Source organism: Nicotiana tabacum, chromosome 2 (assembly GCF_000715075.1).
Source record: "Nicotiana tabacum cultivar K326 chromosome 2, ASM71507v2, whole genome shotgun sequence".
Lineage (NCBI taxonomy): Eukaryota > Viridiplantae > Streptophyta > Magnoliopsida > Solanales > Solanaceae > Nicotiana > Nicotiana tabacum.
The window spans coordinates 99,529,953-99,549,357 of record NC_134081.1 but is presented as its reverse complement, the minus strand read 5'-3'; the positions used below and the strand labels follow the sequence as shown (position 1 = coordinate 99,549,357).

The window sequence follows — 19,405 nt, the reverse complement described above, 5'->3', positions numbered from 1 at the left end:
ATAATGCATTGCATAATTTTTAAGAAAAATAGTTGTTTATAAAAATGCCCTCCATATTCTCAAGCTTTAAGGGACTTTAAGGATAATTTTGTCTTTAACCAACCTAATACATGTATTAGTAGCGTTGGTATTACTAATACCATGGTTTTCTATGCATTACTTATACATAGAATAATACCAAGTATGATGTATAACTAATACAAGTATTAGTTATACACATGTTGAAAAAATATATCAAACAAGGTATTAGTAATACATAGAGCTAATGCTTGCATTATTTTTTCTAATACCTCATACCAAACCACTCCTAAATGTATTTAAATACTTAAAGGTAAAGTCGTAATTTTATTAATTTTTATTGGGTTATCGGTTAACCCATTAATAAAATTGAGCAAATCGAGACCCGTACCAATAACCTGATAGTGAAAAAATACTAAACCGTTACTAAACCGTTAATCCAATAACCCGATACCGATAATCCAATAAGCTTTTTTTCGGTTCGGGCTATCGGTTTACCTGATATATGCCCAGCCCTAGCCAAGGGTCTACAATCTACTCTCCCCAATCCCAAATCCCACTTGTGGACTATACTAGAGTTGTTGTTGTTGTAATATGTACTTATTGAATCATTTGTGATATTTTATGTGTATTTATATTTTGTATCTAAATATTAGACTTAGTTGAATTCATAATCCACCTTTAGCTAGCATGCACTTGTTTATCATTTTTGGGGTGGAAAAAAGGAATATTATTATAAAATAAAAGCAACTTAGTAAAAGATGAATAAGACATGTTGTTATGAAATAAAAGCAATTTAGTAAAACATGAACAAGAAATAGAGATAGAGAGAAGGAAGAGATTTTCTTCTTCAATTGTGTGTATTTTCCTATCTATTACAAGGCCTTTATATATGCATGAAAAGTGAAGAAAAATATGTCATTGAATATGTCATTAAGCATAGAAATATGTTATTGAATATGTCATTAAGTATTTGAGAAGATCATGGAGGAAGAGTAGACATCCACCATAATTTGATTTTTCTTATAACACTCCCCCTTGGATGTCCATAGATAATGTACCTCGTTAAAACCTTATTAGAAAAAGAAAAAAACCTATGGGAAAAAAAAATTCTAGTGAGGGAAAAAGAGTACACATATTTAGAAATACGCCTTTTGATTGCCTCGTTAAAAACCATGCAAGGAAAACCCAGTGGGACAAAACCTTGTAAGAAAAAAAAAGTACAATACGTATTAACTCCCCCTGATGAGAGCATCAATTCACATCCTTGAGCCTTCGCATCCCAATCTTGTACACTAGTTTCTTGAAGGTTGACGTCGGTAGAGATTTGGTGAACAAATCAACCATATTATCACTTGAACGGATCTGTTGCACATTGATATCACCATTCTTTTGAAGATCATGTGTAAAAAATAACTTTGGTAAAATGTGCTTTGTCCTATCCCATTTTATGAATCCTCCCTTCAACTGGGATATGCATGTTGCATTGTCTTCATACAAAATTGTGGGTGGTTTGTCACACTTCAAACCATATTTGTCTCGAATAAGGTGTATTATAGACCTCAACCATACACATTCTCGACTTGCTTCATGAATAGCAATTATCTCATCATGATTAGATGAAGTAGTCACGATTGATTGCTTAATCGATCTTCAAGATATGGCAGTGCCTCCATATGTAAACACATAGCCTGTTTGAGATCGAACCTTTTGTGGGTCATATAAATACCTAGCATCGACATAACTAACAAGATCGGGACTGCAATCATTTCCATAAAACAATCCCATACCGATGGTCCCTTTTAGATACCGCAATATGTGTTTGATTCCATTCCAATATCTCCTTGTAGGAGCAGAGCTATATCTTATTAAGAAATTAACTGAAAAAATTATGTCAGACTTTGTAATATTAGAAAGATACATTAGTGCACCAATTGCACTAAGATATGGTACGTCGGGACCAAGAAGCTCTTCATTATTTTTATGAGGTCGGAATGGATGTGCTTTATCCATATAAAATCGCTTTAAAATTATTTTAGTGTATGTTGATTGATGGAAAAAAATTCCATCTTTCATATACTCAATTTGTAGACCAAGACAAAATTTTGTCTTTCCAAGATTTCATTACAAATTCTTTCTTTAGATAGTCTACTACTTTAGGAAGCTCTACTGCTTTAGGGAGCTCCCTAGGAGTTCCAATGATATTTAAATCATCAACATACACGGTGATTATAACAAATTTAGATCTAGATCATTTTATAAAGACACAAGGACAAATCAAATCATTCTTGTACCCTTCTTTCAACAGGTACTCACTCAGGCGATTATACCATATGTGCCCTAATTGTTTCAATCCGTATAAGGATTTTTGAAGCTTTATTTAATAAATTACTTGAAAACCTTAATATGCTTCAGAACAATTTAAATCCTTCAATGATTTTCATTATACGCATATCACGTTTTTCTTGTATTGCCAGATTAAAACCTGAAATGGCGACATCCACCACAGGAAAACATGTCTCTATATAATCAATGCTAGGATATTTGCAAATCTTCTTGTGACACAAGTCGTCTTTATGTCTATCGACTTGACCTTCTTCTTTTTTTCGCACAAGAACACATTTATACCTCAACTGGCTTTATACTTTTAGGTGTTAGGACTATCCGTCCAACTTCATATTTTTCACGTGAAATCAATTTTTATTGCGTATTTTTCATTTGGCCAATTATTTATCTGTCCAAATTTCATGACAGATTTGATCTCAAGATCCTCGTCAATATTAATAATATTGAGCGCTACATTATATTAACAATATCGTCGACGATCATTTTATATCGGTTCTACTATTATTCAATAAAGACATAACTTATTGAGATCTCTTTATCTTATTATTTTCAGGTACCTGAGCCTCTCCCATAAGGTCTTATGAAGTGTTATGTCGTGGTGCTCTTCTAGAGCACTTGCCTCCTTATTATGACCACCTTGAACATTTGCTCCTCTCCTTCTTCAAGGAGTTTTATCTTTGGAACCGATTAGTCTATTATGCTTATGCATGCCATGGACTCTATTCATTATGGACTTTATTTTATTTGGAGCATTAGCAGTTGAATATGACATTTAGCTTTGGGTCAGCAGATACGCCCGGCAATATTTTGCAAATGAATTATCACTTGAACTTCAAGTTCACATTTTCTCGTACGAGGATCTCGATGTACTCATAATAATTCATTACATGCATTACTTTTTCAGCTGCCCATTTTCTCTCCCTATTGTTGGGATCACCAATACATATCCCTAGCCTTATTTGGGGATCCATCTTTGTGCACTGTGGTAGAATAATTAAATCATATAGCACATTCATATTTCTAGATGAAAATTATTTGGTTCCTGACCCTGAACCGATTGTGATAGGGAGAACTTATCATAACTTGGCTAGATGCTTACAAGTGCTGTTGTATATTAAATAATACATCAAATACCAAATTCTATTTTGACAATTTTGTTCTCATAACCAATGGTTTAGATATAATTGGAGGCATACAATTTCTACTAAACCAACTTGGATTTAAACCAGTATTATCAAGATAAATCATCATAATTTATATTCTGGAACTGTGCTCTAATAATTTGAGCAATCAATCTTGCAAAAGCCAAATTACAAGTTGATAACAAATGCACATGTGACCATAAAATAGATGCATCTATGAAAATCATATAATAGTAAATGGTCCACATGAAAGGTGACTGGGCCCATATATTTATCACCTTTTATTCGTTTCAGAAATCAAGGGATTCAATCCCTAACCTTAATTGGTATATCATGAGAATAAGCAGCACAAGAGAATTCTTGAAGAATCTTATATTTCTTCAATATATGCCAATGTAATTCTCAATTAATTTTTTTCGCATCATAATTGAAACGAGATGGTCAACCGGTCATGCCAACTAATATTTATTTCAGTAAACCTCTAGTATACTTGTGGCTTGTGATTGCATCATCATGCTTATACTTGTGTAGTACAAATAAAAAAAAAGTCAGGTAACCTTTCATATTTACCCGGTATGATTATAGTAATATAAAGATATTCAATCTTCTTTTCATTTATAGTTTCAATATGCCAACCACTTTGGCTAATATATTTGTAAATCAAAATATTTCTTTTGAGACTTACTACAATATTAATTTTATGAACAATTTCATTCATCCAGGTAGTAACAAATTAGTTTTTTGAGAGTTCTTAACTGTTTTTGTACTACAAGATCTTTTGTCATACCATCCATATAATGAATGTCTCCTTCACAAAAAGAATCATATCATAATAATTGTAATGTTCAAAATCATCACAAGCAAAATAATTTTTTTTGCTTTTAATAACTTTCATAAGGCATGACAAAATATATTTTGGCGTATCATATGCATGCGACCAATGATATATTTATGTAACTACACAATAATATTCATTATCTTTCTTTGTCTCAAACCTCCCTTAGAAATGAGTTGTAGTATTTATCCAACTATGCACAAGTACATTATTATGCATAATCTTTATCATATATATATTTTCACATTCACTTTCAGGAATGAGTATGCAATCTCAATGTTTATCACAAGTCACATTCTCTTCAAAGAATTTCTCCCTTTTTATAATTACCATAGTGATAACTATTATTATTTTGACCTTTCGCATGCCCACATTCATTGGTCAACCACTTGTCTTTATTTAGACTTATCATGCACTGCTATCACATTCACTTCAAGAATGGAGCAAATCAAGTGGGACAAGCTTCATATTTTTTCATGAAAGTTACATTATTTTTTCTTTAGTTATTATTATTATTAATATGGTGCATTAGGACTCAAACCCAATGCCTTACCCATATAAAGGCATGCTAGGCCATAATGCGTTGGAACTTGAATCCAACATCTTTTCATCAACATAGTGCGTTGGGACATGAACCCATTGTTTTACCCTAAAACTTTGGCATAATGGGCCAAAATTCACTAGGACTCGCACTCGAACCTTTAAAATATTATTACTTCATAATTATAGGCATAAGTAAATTAACTTTCAAGAAAACATATATAACTATTTTAATCTTGAAACAGTTTCTCTGCAACAAAAATACTAGTTAGGATATATGCCATTTTGTTTTCAAATGATACAATCACTTTTACATTTTAATAAATTAATTAGGGGAAAGGTGCAGATAACCTATAACCACTTATATTTCAAAGACTATAAGAACTTCACCAAAAAAATCCAATACGGAGGAATGAGCCTTATGTTTCCAGCAAAAATATTTAAGGCTTAATGCATAACTGTGACTATTATAAATTATAACTATAATGAGTTTATATTGATTGTATATTCGAATGCCAAATTTGCAAGGTACTGTAAAATCGCCTACATATTTGATAATTTTGCTTTCAATGAAATACATCATGTGATGGTAAAAAAATTATTACTAAATTACCTTAATAATTATCTATCATAGTATGTAAAAGGTCAGAACATATATATACGTTAGAATATTATCTTTGTCCTATAAGAGATGTAGCAAATAAAGACATACCTTTCCAGTTCTTTATTTCACTGGATACAATTGAAAAAAATATATTTACTAAACACTGTACATAAAGTTAATGCAAAGATATGAAAATATGAATGGGTTTAGATGGATGTAAAACTTATCTTTGTATTATCATCCAAGACATTTTTCATTGTACTTAATCTCATTGCCTGCTTATAACTTATATAGTCTTGACATAGAAGATTATGAAATGAGCAATTCGTGTTGATAACGTGTTATAAAATAAAAGCAACTTAGTAAAACATGAACAAGACATGTTGTTATGAAATAAAAGCAATTTAGTAAAACATGAACAAGAAATGGAGATAGAGAGAAGGAAGAGATTTTCTTCTTCAATTGTGTGTATTTTCCTATCTATTACAAGGCCTTTATATAGGCATGAAAAGTGAAGAAAAATATGTCATTGAATATGTCATTAAGCATAGAAATATGTCATTGAATATGTCATTAAGCATTTGAGAAGATCATGGAGGAAGAGTAGACATCCACCATAATTTGATTTTTCTTATAACAATATGCACAAATGTGCAATATCATTAATAATATTAGAAAATAAATATACTTTTTTGACAATATAAAATAAAAAGCAGCAAAAATAACTTAGGGTTCAAAAAAAACTATTTAAAGCGGTCAATAAGACTTTTTGTCCCAAATATATTATTTTGAGGGACAAACTACTAGCATAGTGCTTTCTTTTTAATGATTGGAGTTAGAAAGTTTGAAAAGCTAATTCATGCACCCACAGCCAAACGAAAGAGCTAAAATTTATAAAAAGTGAAGAAGTATCACTATTGCTAGTCAAAAAAGCTAAAAGTTCAAAAGACTGTATTGTACTGTACGCCTTAGCAGATATACATTTTTAGGAAAGAGCAATAGAAGTTGCACTAATGATGTCAAAAATTGCAATAAATAGAAAGAGATATCCAGCAGTATATATGTAAACTTTTTTTTCTCTTAGATAGTGTATATGGTAAGCTTAATTAAAATTCTAAGTGCTTCTTTGGTACGAGGGATAAAGAATAATTAATTTCAGAATTAAATTTAAGAAGAGTTTATATTATGTTTCGTTGAGAGAAAATTACGATATAATTAATTCCGGGATTAATTATCTCGAAATTGTAGTATTTTTTTTATCTCCATAAAAATATGAAATAACTAATCTCGAAATAATTGATCGTGACATAACTCTTTTCCAATCAAACTAACCCTTAAAGGAATAAACGTAAAGCATGCTTAAATGAGTACGTTTGGAAATTCATAAACGGATAGAGTGAATTTTAGCTTGCATTTAGACATAGAACTTTTTTAAAAAAAAATTGTTTTGAAAACGTTATTTTTTTTCATGGGATTTTATTTGTTTTTGAGAAAAATTTGGTTTTTGAGTGAATTATTTTTTTTCACTCACAAAACTTCAATTCTTTTCTAAGTAAAATGTATGACAAATGTAACTTCAACTTCTAAAAATTATCTTTAACATAACTTAAAAAATTATTCGAACACATTGTTTACATCAAATAAAAAGTTGAATAATTAATAGTTCAGTTAGTTGGCTAGCTTGATCCTGAAGGTTTGGCTTCCCCACCTTGAATTCTCATCCACATTTTTTTCTATAAAGTAAAAATTTAATAAAAATAAAAAATATTAATCACAAATTGAAATAGTAATAAAAATATAAATAAGTATTAATGTAAATTGTTACCTTATTTGGAGAGAGAGAGAGAGAGAGAGTGAGAACAGCAGCAGCAGCAGTAGTAGTAGTGGGGTTAAGGGGAAGTAATAAAAGCAATTAGAGAAAGAAGAAAAGAAAGAAGCAGAGTGTAGAGGAAGAAGAGCAAATGGCCTCGTTACCGCTGGTACCTCAGCAGCACCCTAATCCACCGGAAAATCATCTTAATCTTCAACTTCTTCAGCATCAGCAGAATGCTCATCGTGATCAAGGAGCAGCAGCTGCCGTTAGGCCCGCCGTCGCCGGCGTACGACCGGAAACGGATTCCGACAAGGTACTTTTACCTTTTTTCCCAAAACCACATACTCACACTCTTTGTCCTTGTTATTGCTCTTGTTCTTTGTGCTTCGATCTCTTTGAGTTCATGCCTTCTCCATGACCGGAATGTTCGTCGGAGATATCGCCGGTGAATTTTCCGGCGACTCGATTTTTTTGGGTTAGTTGCTTAAAGCGAGGTGCTCTGCAGCTGCTGGGGAAAATAATGTATTTCCGAAACAAAATGAGAGAGCAGCAGAAAGTGTTTTTGTTTTTAGTTTTCTTTTCCTTTTGGACATCTTTATTTTGTAGCTCTTAACATATTCAAAACTGTAACTTTGAGTAGCTTCCGCTTCATATTTTTGGTTTTATTTACCAAAATATTACTCTTGGTTTTCTTGCTGTTTGCTCTATACTAGTACTTGTTTCTAGTGTAGCTGATTTTGGGGTTTCGTATAAAGTGCACATTTTGAGTTAGATCCATGAGGTTTTTTATGGTGGGTAGTGACTCTTTTACCCTTTTATCTTGTTTGTGTGTTGGGAATTATATAGGACAGGTATTCTTAAATTTTATTAGGTTGCTTGCAAGTCTCTTTTTATGAAAAGGCTTTTTAGCTGCTTTTCTTCATCTTTAGGTAAATTGTGCTTCAATCTTTCATAGGGTTTGCTTCATGTGAATGGTGATGGCTGATTCTCCTTAAATAGTGTATTTGTTTCAGTTACAAGCCTCTACCATGTGATGCTTCTTAAAGCCTATGTTTTATGCCATTCGCTGCTTTACTGTTTCTGTTGAACGATTTTGTAAGGTCGTCTGACAGGTTATGGTAATGGTGGGGTCTTACTATTTTCTAAACGAGATGGAGTTCTTTTGGCATTGCAATTGACCTTGCTTGTTTTGCATTGTAGGAAATGTCAGCTGCCGCTGTTGAGGGTAATGGTGCTGTCACTGGTCACATTATTTCAACCACAATTGGAGGCAAGAATGGAGAACCAAAAAGGGTGTGTACCTGATATATGTCAGTTTCTTTGGTTCTTATTCGTTTGGAAATTCAATTTTTTGTAATTTCTTGGTTCATTAATATTGGGATTCTAATCTTTGGTGTCAACGCTTTAGATGGTTTAAGTGACAGAATCTGATGAGATATTTTTGCGATTTCATTCCTCTGCTAAACATGTTTTTTTCAGAAATATTGACACTTTTGTTCATATTTATTTTCTGCAGACCATCAGTTACATGGCAGAGCGAGTTGTCGGTACAGGATCATTTGGAATAGTGTTTCAGGTTTGTGGGTTAACTTAATTATAACTTTGAATCAGTCCGCTTGTACATAGAGTAACCTAGCATTGCTGTCTCTAGGCAAAATGCTTGGAAACTGGAGAGACCGTGGCCATAAAGAAGGTTTTGCAGGATAAACGGTATAAAAATCGTGAACTACAGCTGATGCGCTTGATGGATCACCCAAATGTCATTTCTCTAAAGCACTGCTTCTTTTCCACGACAAGTAGAGACGAACTTTTCCTTAATTTGGTCATGGATTATGTCCCTGAAAGTTTATACAAGGTTTTAAGGCACTATAGCAATTCAAACCAAAGGATGCCACTCATCTATGTCAAACTTTATATGTATCAGGTTTACTTCTCTCCTCCTTTATCTTCTGTGCCTCTTCTGCAATTGGATATTATGTGATCCTAATAAAGTAAGTTGTATGTCAGATATTCAGGGGGCTGGCTTACATTCATAATGTTCCAAGAATTTGCCATAGAGATGTGAAACCACAAAATCTTTTGGTATGTGAATGCGAATCCACTTTACTCCTATTGTATGTGAAGGGGAATCCACTTTATGCCTATTGTATGATACCGTTGACCTAAATCTATATTGTATGTCGTTTGAAGGTTGATCCTCTGACCCATCAAGTCAAGCTTTGTGACTTTGGAAGTGCAAAAGTCCTGGTATGTTTGTCAGGAGAATTATTTTGCGCATAACATTTAAATTGAACCATTTCATTTTGTTGCATTTTAATACTAAAAGACTTTCCCATGCACAGGTGAACGGTGAAGCAAATATTTCATACATTTGCTCTCGCTACTACAGAGCTCCAGAACTCATATTTGGTGCCACAGAATATACAACAGCAATTGATATTTGGTCAGCTGGATGTGTTCTTGCTGAGCTTCTTCTGGGGCAGGTTTGTGTTATAACTTTGTTTTCAAGTGGATAGTTTTCTTATCTATTATTTCATTGGAGTTTGTTACTTTATTGAGCTTTCATTAATCATATACTATGACAGCCACTCTTTCCCGGCGAAAATGCTGTAGACCAAATTGTAGAGATTATCAAGGTGTGTCTTTGTACTTTCATCTTTGGACATTCTAGTAATCCTGATAACACTTACATGGATCTCTTTTTACTAATGCGAGACCTTGTCACAGGTCCTTGGTACTCCTACTCGAGAAGAAATTCGATGTATGAACCCAAATTACACGGATTTCAGATTCCCACAGAGAAAAGCTCATCCTTGGCACAAGGTATTGTGCATTATTATATTTTAGTAGTTATTCTGAATTAGGTCATATTGTTGTTGAAATATTTATGTTAACTACCCCTAGGATCAGATTTAATTGAAAAGAGAGCTAAAAAACTTCCATGGTTTCAGGTATTCCACAAAAGAATGCCCCCTGAAGCAATTGATCTTGCTTCACGGCTTCTCCAATATTCACCAAGTCTTCGCTGTACCGCGGTAAGTTGTCTCATTCTCTCTATGTGAAGAGCAATCGGACAGTGACATATAGCTAGGCATTAGTCACAAGATGGAATTGCTTTTTGCAGCTTTATTTCCTCTTGTGCAAGTGATAGACTTTAAAGTACTGTTGTATCATCTTCAAAACATTTGCTATATCACTCTATTTACCTGCTTTTACTCCTTGCAGCTAGAAGCGTGTGCACATCCATTCTTTGATGAGCTTCGTGAGCCCAATGCCCGTCTCCCGAATGGACGTCCATTTCCACCTCTTTTCAACTTCAAACAGGAAGTATGTTTTCCGAATTTTTTTGTTCCTTTACTAATATAATTATATTTGCCCATAACTATTTAACTATTCTGTCTGACCTTATCTTTGAATTTTTGACGAATTGTTGGCTCACTGGTTGAATTTACGGTTATGCAATTCTACACAGCCATCAAAAGATTTATTTTGTCAATTAGAGCATTGTTTTTCCATATCTATTATTAAGATGTTTGTTATAAACAAAAACGGAAGTGTTGAGTTGGGAGTGGGGAAGCAAATGTTTTTCTCGTGTGAAGTGGTAATTACAGGAAAGGAACTTTTAAAGTAAGTCCTTTTAGGAAAAGATATTCAAAAGTGAATAATACCGGAAAGTGATGCGTTACATATTAGCTCATGATTTTTGTGTGGTCCTTTTTTCTTGTACTTTTAAGTGCGTCATGCATCTTGTCGTTCATATTCCTTTTTCCTTTTTTTGATAATTCATTGTCCTTTTCCTAACAAATAACAATCACTTCTATTCATCTGTACTTTGCTTCAAAACGTGAGTATTAAAATTTGTCTGCACGTGCATGAATCTAAGTATTCATATTTATAGTTACCTATTATTGTGGAGCTATTCAATAGAACAAGTTTTGGTGGTTGATTGTTGTGAGAATTCATCTATGGTAATTGATGGTTTTAGAATTTTATCTCTCGGTAAAAGCTTCCATTTTCCAACAGTTAGCAGATCTTTAAACATCAAGATAATAATTTTGGCTTCACAACTTATTATCAGAAACATTAACCATTAGAAAAAGGTTCCTGTTATTATCCAATACGAGCCTTCTCTCAGGAATTGCACACACACGCGCGCGCATGTGTGTGTGTATATAAAATTTTGTATGAGGCAGGCATTGGGTATTTATTCTCATTGCGCATGTGTGTGTATATAAAATTTTGTATGAGGCAGGCATTGGGTATTTATTCTCATTGTCAACTAGGTGGGCTCTTGTTTTTTACTAGTGGGTTGTTCAACATACATGGACCAGTCTTTTGTTTCTTTGTGATTAAATTTCCCTTGCAAAGATGTCGGGGGACCATGAAAGTAATGTTGTGTCTGCCTGTTGCTTGCAGTTAACTGGAGCTTCACCTGATTTGGTAAGCAAGCTGATCCCTGAGCATGTTTGGAGGCAAACTGGTTTGAATTTTCCCTATCCCGGTGCGACGTAATTGTCCTAATGAAATATAAAGCTGGTGTATCAAGGTAGAGGGAGGCTTTGTGGATTTAGCTAACCTGGCATTTTGGCTTAACCAGCAGCTATGTACGCCTGTAAGTTGTATGCGTATAGTCGCTGCTTGGCTTGCAAGGAATTGATCCTGCTACTATGTCATCTTAATAGCAGGCTTGTTGCCGCTTCTGTATATTGTTTTTGATAAGAAAATTTCAGATAGGAGTATAAAATGATAAATATTGTAATGTCTAGTTAGGCAGATTTCCTTGAGAAGACAATAGGATTTGTAGCTTTTAGTTGTGGCTATTTATATTTACATGCAATTCCTTTTTGCTCTTTTTTCTATTCTCCAGTGTCTGGAGCAAATGCTATCCTTCCCTCTAAGTTAAATTTGTTTGTTTTTCTTAAACTAATGATGGTTAAATTTATAAGGGTACAAATAAAATTTAAAATCTGATACTAGATTTCTCAAGTTTCATAGTTGTGTTTTAGTAGAGGAAAATTATTACTAGGAAACCCAACAGTCAAAGAAGGAAGAAAAATGTACCATTTTAAAGAAGAATCAAGTATGTAGAGAGCAGATGTCAGATTTTCTTAATAGTTATATGCTCTTAAGTGAGTTTGATTCAAATACCACTTGGACCAAACTCAATGTAGCTAAGGCTGTTTAATAGGATAGCTGACAAAATAATGCCAAATACTTATCATGCCATAACACTGCTGGTTACGAGACGACTGTTTCAGCTATTTCCCTGGAGTCCTTGACCAAGAAATATTTCAAAATGAAGCTACTTTAGTTGAATTAAATTATAGAAGGTGCATCTTTTTAAACATGATCCTTTTCCAGTTATAGTTAAAGAGTTGAAAAAGGTGGGTTTTTTTTTTTCGAATTCTGCCTTACTCAAACAGCAGAAATGTTGAACAAAATCAGAAAACTGAGATTTTAAGGCAAATGAAGTTCAGTTGATGCAACCTAGAATTATGATAACATAAGAATATTAGATGAGTTGCCTCACGGCAAATGGTGCCGGGTTGTGCTAGTTATATTACTGGATGTATCCTAGAATGACATATAATACAACAGAGAAACTTCACCTCAACATTGCTATATAATGAGTCTGCTTCTACACCTCAAAATTCTCCCAGAATCAAGTCCCTATTCGTTCCTCTGTCAGTATGATTATTTTAACTTAGCTATTATAACATGTTTCCTCAATTCACTCACCCATTAGAAAAAAAGGAATTCAACAGTGTCCATCCTACAAGGAAAAAATGAATCTCTATATTCAGACATTTGATGTCGTTTCCACAGCCTTCCACTGCTAGTTATTCAAATTGAATCCATGATTTCAGACATTAAGCTGATTTGGTAACCTCATGAATAGCGTTTGCCAAGTAACCAACATTTCCAGTAGTAACTCCTGCCATACTGCACAACATACAAAACACACAGTATAACATAGTGGAAAAATTAATGAGATATTAACTCGTACAAGAACACCGGAGCATTAAGCAGAAATTCGTGAATGAGTGATTATACCTGATACGACCATTACGAGTCATGTAGATGTGATACTCTTTTGTCAAACGGTCAACTTGTTCGGGTGTCATCCCACTATAGCAGAACATGCCAATCTGTAGGCAGTATCGAGTATTAATGGGGCAATAGGTGAGCCATAGTGTTCTAATAGTTATATACTAGTATAGAACGCAACAGAAGTCATTGATTTCAATACCTGATTGGTTATGTGCTCCCACGATAGAGGTGAGCCCTTCTTCTCAAGGTTTTCTCTTAAAGCAGTTCTCATCCCGATGATGCGATCAGCCATGCCCTGGAAAAAAAACTCTTAGTCATTGAACCTTTACGTTTAACATATGATGCTCTGATAATGAGTACAAAGCTAAAAAGCAGCCACAACACCAACAACTTGACCTTGGAGAAATACAAGGTTAACAGGCCCCATGAAGAAAACAGTTAATGGCTGCACTGACCAATTTATGCGGCTGACACTACCACGCAATGAAAGCTTATTAAAGCTTGGGACTGGTTTAGACTTATTTCTGTGGCTGAAAATATAGGACAACAAAGCTATGGCAAATTGGTGCTTAAACAGATCAGCAAAAGAAAAGGATCTTTTCCATGTGAGTAGCAGAAAATGGTACAGCATTTCCATGTGATAGTTCTATCCAAATCTCATACATTCCAAAAAAGCGAGAAAATTCCCTTTTTTCAAAATTAAGGCAAGAAAATATCTTTAATAGCAAGGTTCCTAGTTCCTATCTGTCGTCAAAATACCAATGATAGTTATACAATCATAAATCTTTATCTCGTTCTAATCACATTACCTTCACTTCCCCAAGCCATAGCTTTTTCAAGTTTGGATCTCCAAGGATGGTAGAAACAACGAGCGCACCATGAACAGGTGGATTACTGTACATGGGCCTAGCAAGTTGCTGCAACTGACTTTTCACTGCCACTGCTTGCTTTTCATCCTCACAAACCACACTGCAGTGAATTGCGGAAGCATCTCAGCAAATGTATTAGAGGGCTTTGTGTGTGTTTAAGGGATTGATTGATGCTTTATTTTAAGACCGTAAAATCACTTGCATAGGACAAAAACCTAGAGTATACATTATTTTGTAATTTAAAACCAAAATTTTGGTGCTTTTCATTGGATCCAAGTTTTGACTAGCAAAATTCTGTTTTTCTCGTCGAGTTGGACTTTGAGGTGGAAATGAACTGAAGTTATCGGAAAGAACTCAATTTATTCTAAATAATTGTTGGATCCAAGTTTTGACTAGCAAAATTCTGCTTTTCACGTCGAGTTGGACTTTGAGGTGGAAATGAACTGAAGTTATCGGAAAGAACTCAATTTTTTATAAATAAACTTAAAATATTTAAATAAATAATTCTCTCTACATATTGATAATATGAAAAATATGATATATGGTAAAATTAGCTACTAAATGAAGATAATGAGGTATAATAAAAAGTTAATTAATCTAGAATTTACAGGAAATAGTAGTAACTGCTTTTGGAATTAGAACATTTGAAAAATAGACCGACTAAGGTCTAACAAAAAGTTAGTTTGACTCTCCAGATTGTAACTAGGGCAAATAAGATATGATAGTGGGAGTAGTAGTTTACCTTAGGCAACCAACTCTCTGGCCATATAGTCCCATATTTTTTGCATATGATTGGGCACATCCTATCGGATGACCATCTTCAAGAAATATCCTGATTGCCTTAGCATCCTTCTCTGGATTCCCACTAGCAAATCCTTGATAGGCCATGTCAAAGAAAGCAAAATGTCCCTTCACCTGGAACCAGTGTAATAAATTTAGTATGACTTGGTACAAGAAAAAGGAGAGACAAAATATACAAAATCATTACCTTGAAGTGGTGCGAGATCTCCCTCCATTGTTCCTCTGTAGGATCCACCCCAGTAGGATTGTGAGCACAAGCATGAAGCAGAAAGAATGATCCATTTGGGGCATTCTATGTCAATGAAAATTGAAATACGTCAGGATAGAACACATAATTGCCACTTGAGGAGGGACGCTATATCATCAAACAGGAGAACAAACCATCATGGAAAACAACCTCAAATATATGTTTTCTTACCTTTATATCATCCATCAGTGCAGTGAAGTCCAACCCCTTTGTTTCAGGATGATAATAATGATACGTTTTCTGAGGGACATGAGCATCTCTCCAAATGTTATGATGACTGCCAAGAATTTTATATTAGTAATGACAGGAAATTAGAAAATTTTGAAGGTATTTGCATACTCATGTTTTAATGTGCAAAAACCAATTGAGGAAGATCAATTAGGATGCTGTAGAGATGCCGAGAAGCAGAAGAATACACTTACTTAGACCATGTAGGAACAGGAATATAAATCTGTGAATCAGGACAAAAGCGCCTTTGGAAGTCTGCAAAAATTCGGCATGCTCCAGTCCCAGATAAAGCTTGAATTGCTGCAATGCGCTTATCTTTTATCAAGTCTGAGTTCTCCCCATAGGCTAACTTCAGTGACTCCTCGATCATGTTGACACTACCTCCCATAGGAAGATATTCCCTGATAAATGATGAATTGTTAACATGTGAACTAAACTATCCACATAGTATCACATGATACACACTTTTTTGAGAACAGATAACGTAGTTCTCCTCCATCTCAGGACACTTTCTATTTTAGGACGTCACAAAATGTTTGACAAACTTATATTGTCTATGTCTCATTTTATGTGAAACACTTTCCATTTTTAGCCTGTCCTAGAAGAATTAAATCTTTCTCTTTTTGGAAATTAGTTAATCTTAGCATCCCCGTTTTACCCTTAATGAATGACTTGTTGGGACCCACTTGATACAAAATTCATTCTTTTATAAGAAGAGAGAACAAAAAGAAATGTTAAACTCTCACTATCACTTGCTTAAAAGGATAATTATGGTACTTGGCATATATCAAACTTTCACGTCGTAAGTATCTTTATATTTTTTAACTTTGTGCAAAGTCAGATGCCTTCACATAAAATGAGACAAATGGAGTGCTAATAATATTCTCATAGATGGTTTCATAAATTTAAAGAAGCAAATCAATTCAAAATTTCAAATTCAAACTTGACGTAATATTCTTTATCCATAAAACAGACTTTTCACTTGTTATTTTAATACTTTCTAGTTTCTCCTACCACAATGAATAAAATACACAACTCAAATAAAAATTTATTACAACATGTCTAGTTAAACTTTTCAAACTTCATAATATAAAATGGGATGTGGGGCAATATTTGAAAAAGTTAAACACCATTGAACTATCGAAAGGTCAATTTGATATTAATAATTTATCTTGGGAGAAAGCTCTGCAAGCGCAGAAGAAAGAATTAGTAAAGAAATCCATCTGCACCATCCACTAGGCGTAAACGTGAGAATACAAAGAAAAAGTCCCAAAGAATCAAACTAGTTAGAGGAACTGACGGGTGGAAAATATCGGACCACCCATTTCTGTAGACTTAAAAAAGATGCTTCATACAAATAAGCACTCACTAATACATTCGTTTATTTATACTTAATCAATAACCAACAATTTGTGGCTACAGTAACTGAAAATAAAGAACAGTCACCACTCACCAGACTCACCACCAGCTATTTAGAAGCTGATCCCTAGCGTAAGCAGTGGTGCACATGCACCCATTTTCTCATACTCAAACTATACACACCCAGGAAATTCTTAAACGATATTGAAAATATATTTTTCCGAACTACCTATAAATCCTAGATCAGTAGGTAATTAATTACATGTGTGTGTATACAGCAAATTTTACAAAACTATTAAGAATATATTTGTACAAACTACTTAAGAATCCCAGTGCATCCGACCTGGGTTTTACATCTCAAACTCCTCGAAGAAAAAAAGTAATCTTACTGGCTGAAGTTTATATTTTCTAATAGATCAAATTTAACGTAATCGTAATTAATTACAAATAAATAACAGAAAAAAATGAATAAATCAGGAGAAGCACTCACATGTTGAAACTGCCAGCGATCCTCCGCTCTGCTTCTCTGACACACTCCAGTACCACGGGTTTTCCGTTGTCGTCCCTGTAAGCTCCCTGTATAATAATCACAAAAGCAAATTTTATAAAAGAAATAATTTAAGAAAAAAGGTCAAATCTTTTTCAATTTTTTTCTTAAATAGATCAAGTTGAAAAAAGTGGAACGCATACAAAAATTAAATCAATAAACTCTTTCTCAATCCCAAAGCGATTGAGATCGACTTATGTTGTTGACTACTCCATTAGAATACTCTGTATCCATATGTCGATGATTCGTCACAGTAAAACTATTTTTTACAGCTATGGCCTACCAAGGGAAGTATAGCGAAATGGTCAAGTAAGCTAAATCCTTGCATACACGAAATGAGGTGGAAAATGAAGCAAAACAAAGAGGAAAAAAAAACTCACAACGCCAACATTGACTTTATGGGGAGTAGGATCGGCGAGGAAAGCTTCGGTAACGCCAAGGATAGGATCTTTAGGAGCCGGCTCGACGTTTCGCCACAACGACGACAAAGATCGCGCTCCGACCGACGAGCTAATATGCTTGAGGGAACGACCGGAAATCGCGGCTCGAATCGCCATGGTTATCTGGATTCTGGAGAGAGGATTTAGAGAATCAGGCGAGGAAAATGGCGTGTTCGTCGAAATTAGTGTGAAATGGGAATTTAGTATTTATATAGGAGACGGAAGACGGAGCGAGCCGTCAATGTTACTAACAGATTTTGCCTCGAGAAGCGTAATCTTAATCACTAAACGGTAAAAAAGCTGATGTTGCTTTGTTTTTTTTGTTTTTTTTTGGGCTCAAAGTTGAGGGGCAAAAACGTCAAAACAGTTGGACGTATTAATGATAATCTATCCAATCTGGCAAAATTTTAATTACTTCGTATGTATCGCAAGTGGAGTAGCGGTAGTACTATACTATCTGAATGACGAATTTTAAAACATGACGATTAAATTATTTAATGTTTAGGATGAATTTAGAAATTAATAATTTTTTGAAATAAAAAGATACTGTTAAAATTACATAATTATTATATGAAGAACTTTTATAATTCGAAATATTTAAAGTATTTAAGAAATTGAAATGAATAAAAGATTATTTGACTCTCAAAATAAAATAGCGTAGCATAAAGTAGGATATTAGAATAGTGGTGTTTTGCTAACTAACCTACAGCTGTTTAGCCAACACGAAAGCCAACAAAACAAAATAGACTGCTGGTACCCTTAAATCGGATATATGGATTGATACAACCAAATAATTAAGAATATTAGAGAAACGAGTTAAAAGATAAAATAAATGATCAAACCAGTTATAATGTTATGGCCTAGCCCGAACCTAGGTTGAACAGTAGTTTTGCCCTCGATCGGACCTTTGGTTTGAACCCAAATCGGATGAAGAACACACATTTAAGTAAGAACTTTTGCAATAGCTAGAAAGCATAAAATAAATTTGTATTGCCTTGATTTGCGCGTTACAATATATCTATCAAAAGAAAAAACCTCCCCTTTATATAGTAGGAGAGTTTAATCCTCAATACAAGTCTAAAAAAAGTAAAAAACTTCCTTTCTCATTAATTACTGATCTGTAACCGACATCGAGCGAGATTCGCGCAGTGATATCCGGTCAGGTACGAATATCACGGCCCTTTATCCATCGCGTGTAACCGTTTACCGTGTTTTCCGAGGTTTTAGAATTCGTTCTAGGTTCGGGGAGTGTTGCTTTATCATGCCCGGTGATGAACACATCGTTCTTGTTTCACGGGTCTCGATACGAAAGGTTCCCGGCCTCGATTTCAATCTCGTGCGTCCATGCCCTTCTTCCGTTTTCTTCGTTGGGAAATCAGGGTATGCTCTATTCCCGATTTTACCCGTATACAATCTTGTTTTTTGTTAACATAAATGAATATTGTATTCAATAACAAAGAAAAACTGTTTAAATTAGTTACGATATAATATACAACAACAACAACCCAGTATAATCCCACAAGTAGGGTTTGAGGAGGGTAGTGTGTACGCAGACCTTACCTCTA

At 34.1% G+C, this 19,405-nt stretch overlaps 2 protein-coding genes across 3 annotated transcripts; one reads left to right on the top strand and one right to left on the bottom strand.

The window, feature by feature from the left end:
• Nucleotides 1–7,318: 7,318 nt before the first annotated feature.
• LOC107801038 (shaggy-related protein kinase zeta) lies at nucleotides 7,319–12,147 on the top strand. Of its 2 annotated transcripts, none has more exons than XM_016624300.2 (12): nucleotides 7,319–7,611; nucleotides 8,499–8,591; nucleotides 8,815–8,874; nucleotides 8,950–9,222; nucleotides 9,306–9,380; nucleotides 9,489–9,545; nucleotides 9,641–9,781; nucleotides 9,884–9,934; nucleotides 10,026–10,121; nucleotides 10,250–10,333; nucleotides 10,524–10,625; nucleotides 11,715–12,147. In XM_016624300.2, exons 1-12 carry the CDS (start codon nucleotides 7,447–7,449, stop codon nucleotides 11,808–11,810), a joined length of 1,293 nt encoding a protein of 430 aa, XP_016479786.1. In that variant the 5' UTR covers nucleotides 7,319–7,446; the 3' UTR covers nucleotides 11,811–12,147. The 2 variants fall into 2 exon arrangements, with proteins under 2 accessions (XP_016479786.1, XP_016479787.1); XM_016624301.2 differs by lacking the exon at nucleotides 7,319–7,611 and adding an exon at nucleotides 8,395–8,416.
• Nucleotides 12,148–12,775: 628 nt separating this feature from the next.
• On the bottom strand, nucleotides 12,776–18,033 carry LOC107801037 (aspartate aminotransferase, mitochondrial). The gene is made up of 10 exons (XM_016624299.2): nucleotides 17,781–18,033; nucleotides 17,344–17,429; nucleotides 15,689–15,895; nucleotides 15,438–15,543; nucleotides 15,207–15,311; nucleotides 14,961–15,133; nucleotides 14,159–14,318; nucleotides 13,549–13,644; nucleotides 13,353–13,447; nucleotides 12,776–13,241 (listed from the first exon to the last, which is right to left on the bottom strand). Exons 1-10 carry the CDS (start codon nucleotides 17,955–17,957, stop codon nucleotides 13,169–13,171), a joined length of 1,278 nt encoding a protein of 425 aa, XP_016479785.1. The 5' UTR covers nucleotides 17,958–18,033; the 3' UTR covers nucleotides 12,776–13,168.
• Nucleotides 18,034–19,405: the final 1,372 nt, after the last annotated feature.

Coding starts and splice junctions, on each gene's coding strand:
- LOC107801038 (XM_016624300.2), top strand. CDS start 7,447: ATGGCCTCGTTACCGCTGGTACCTCAGCAGCACCCTAATCCACCGGAA. Junction 8,592..8,814: donor AGAATGGAGAACCAAAAAGG/GTGTGTACCTGA, acceptor TATTTTCTGCAG/ACCATCAGTTACATGGCAGA. Junction 8,875..8,949: donor CATTTGGAATAGTGTTTCAG/GTTTGTGGGTTA, acceptor TGCTGTCTCTAG/GCAAAATGCTTGGAAACTGG.
- LOC107801037 (XM_016624299.2), bottom strand. CDS start 17,957: ATGGCGATTCGAGCCGCGATTTCCGGTCGTTCCCTCAAGCATATTAGC. Junction 15,896..17,343: donor ATCGCTGGCAGTTTCAACAT/GTGAGTGCTTCT, acceptor ATCATTTATCAG/GGAATATCTTCCTATGGGAG. Junction 15,312..15,437: donor CACTGATGGATGATATAAAG/GTAAGAAAACAT, acceptor TCATTGACATAG/AATGCCCCAAATGGATCATT.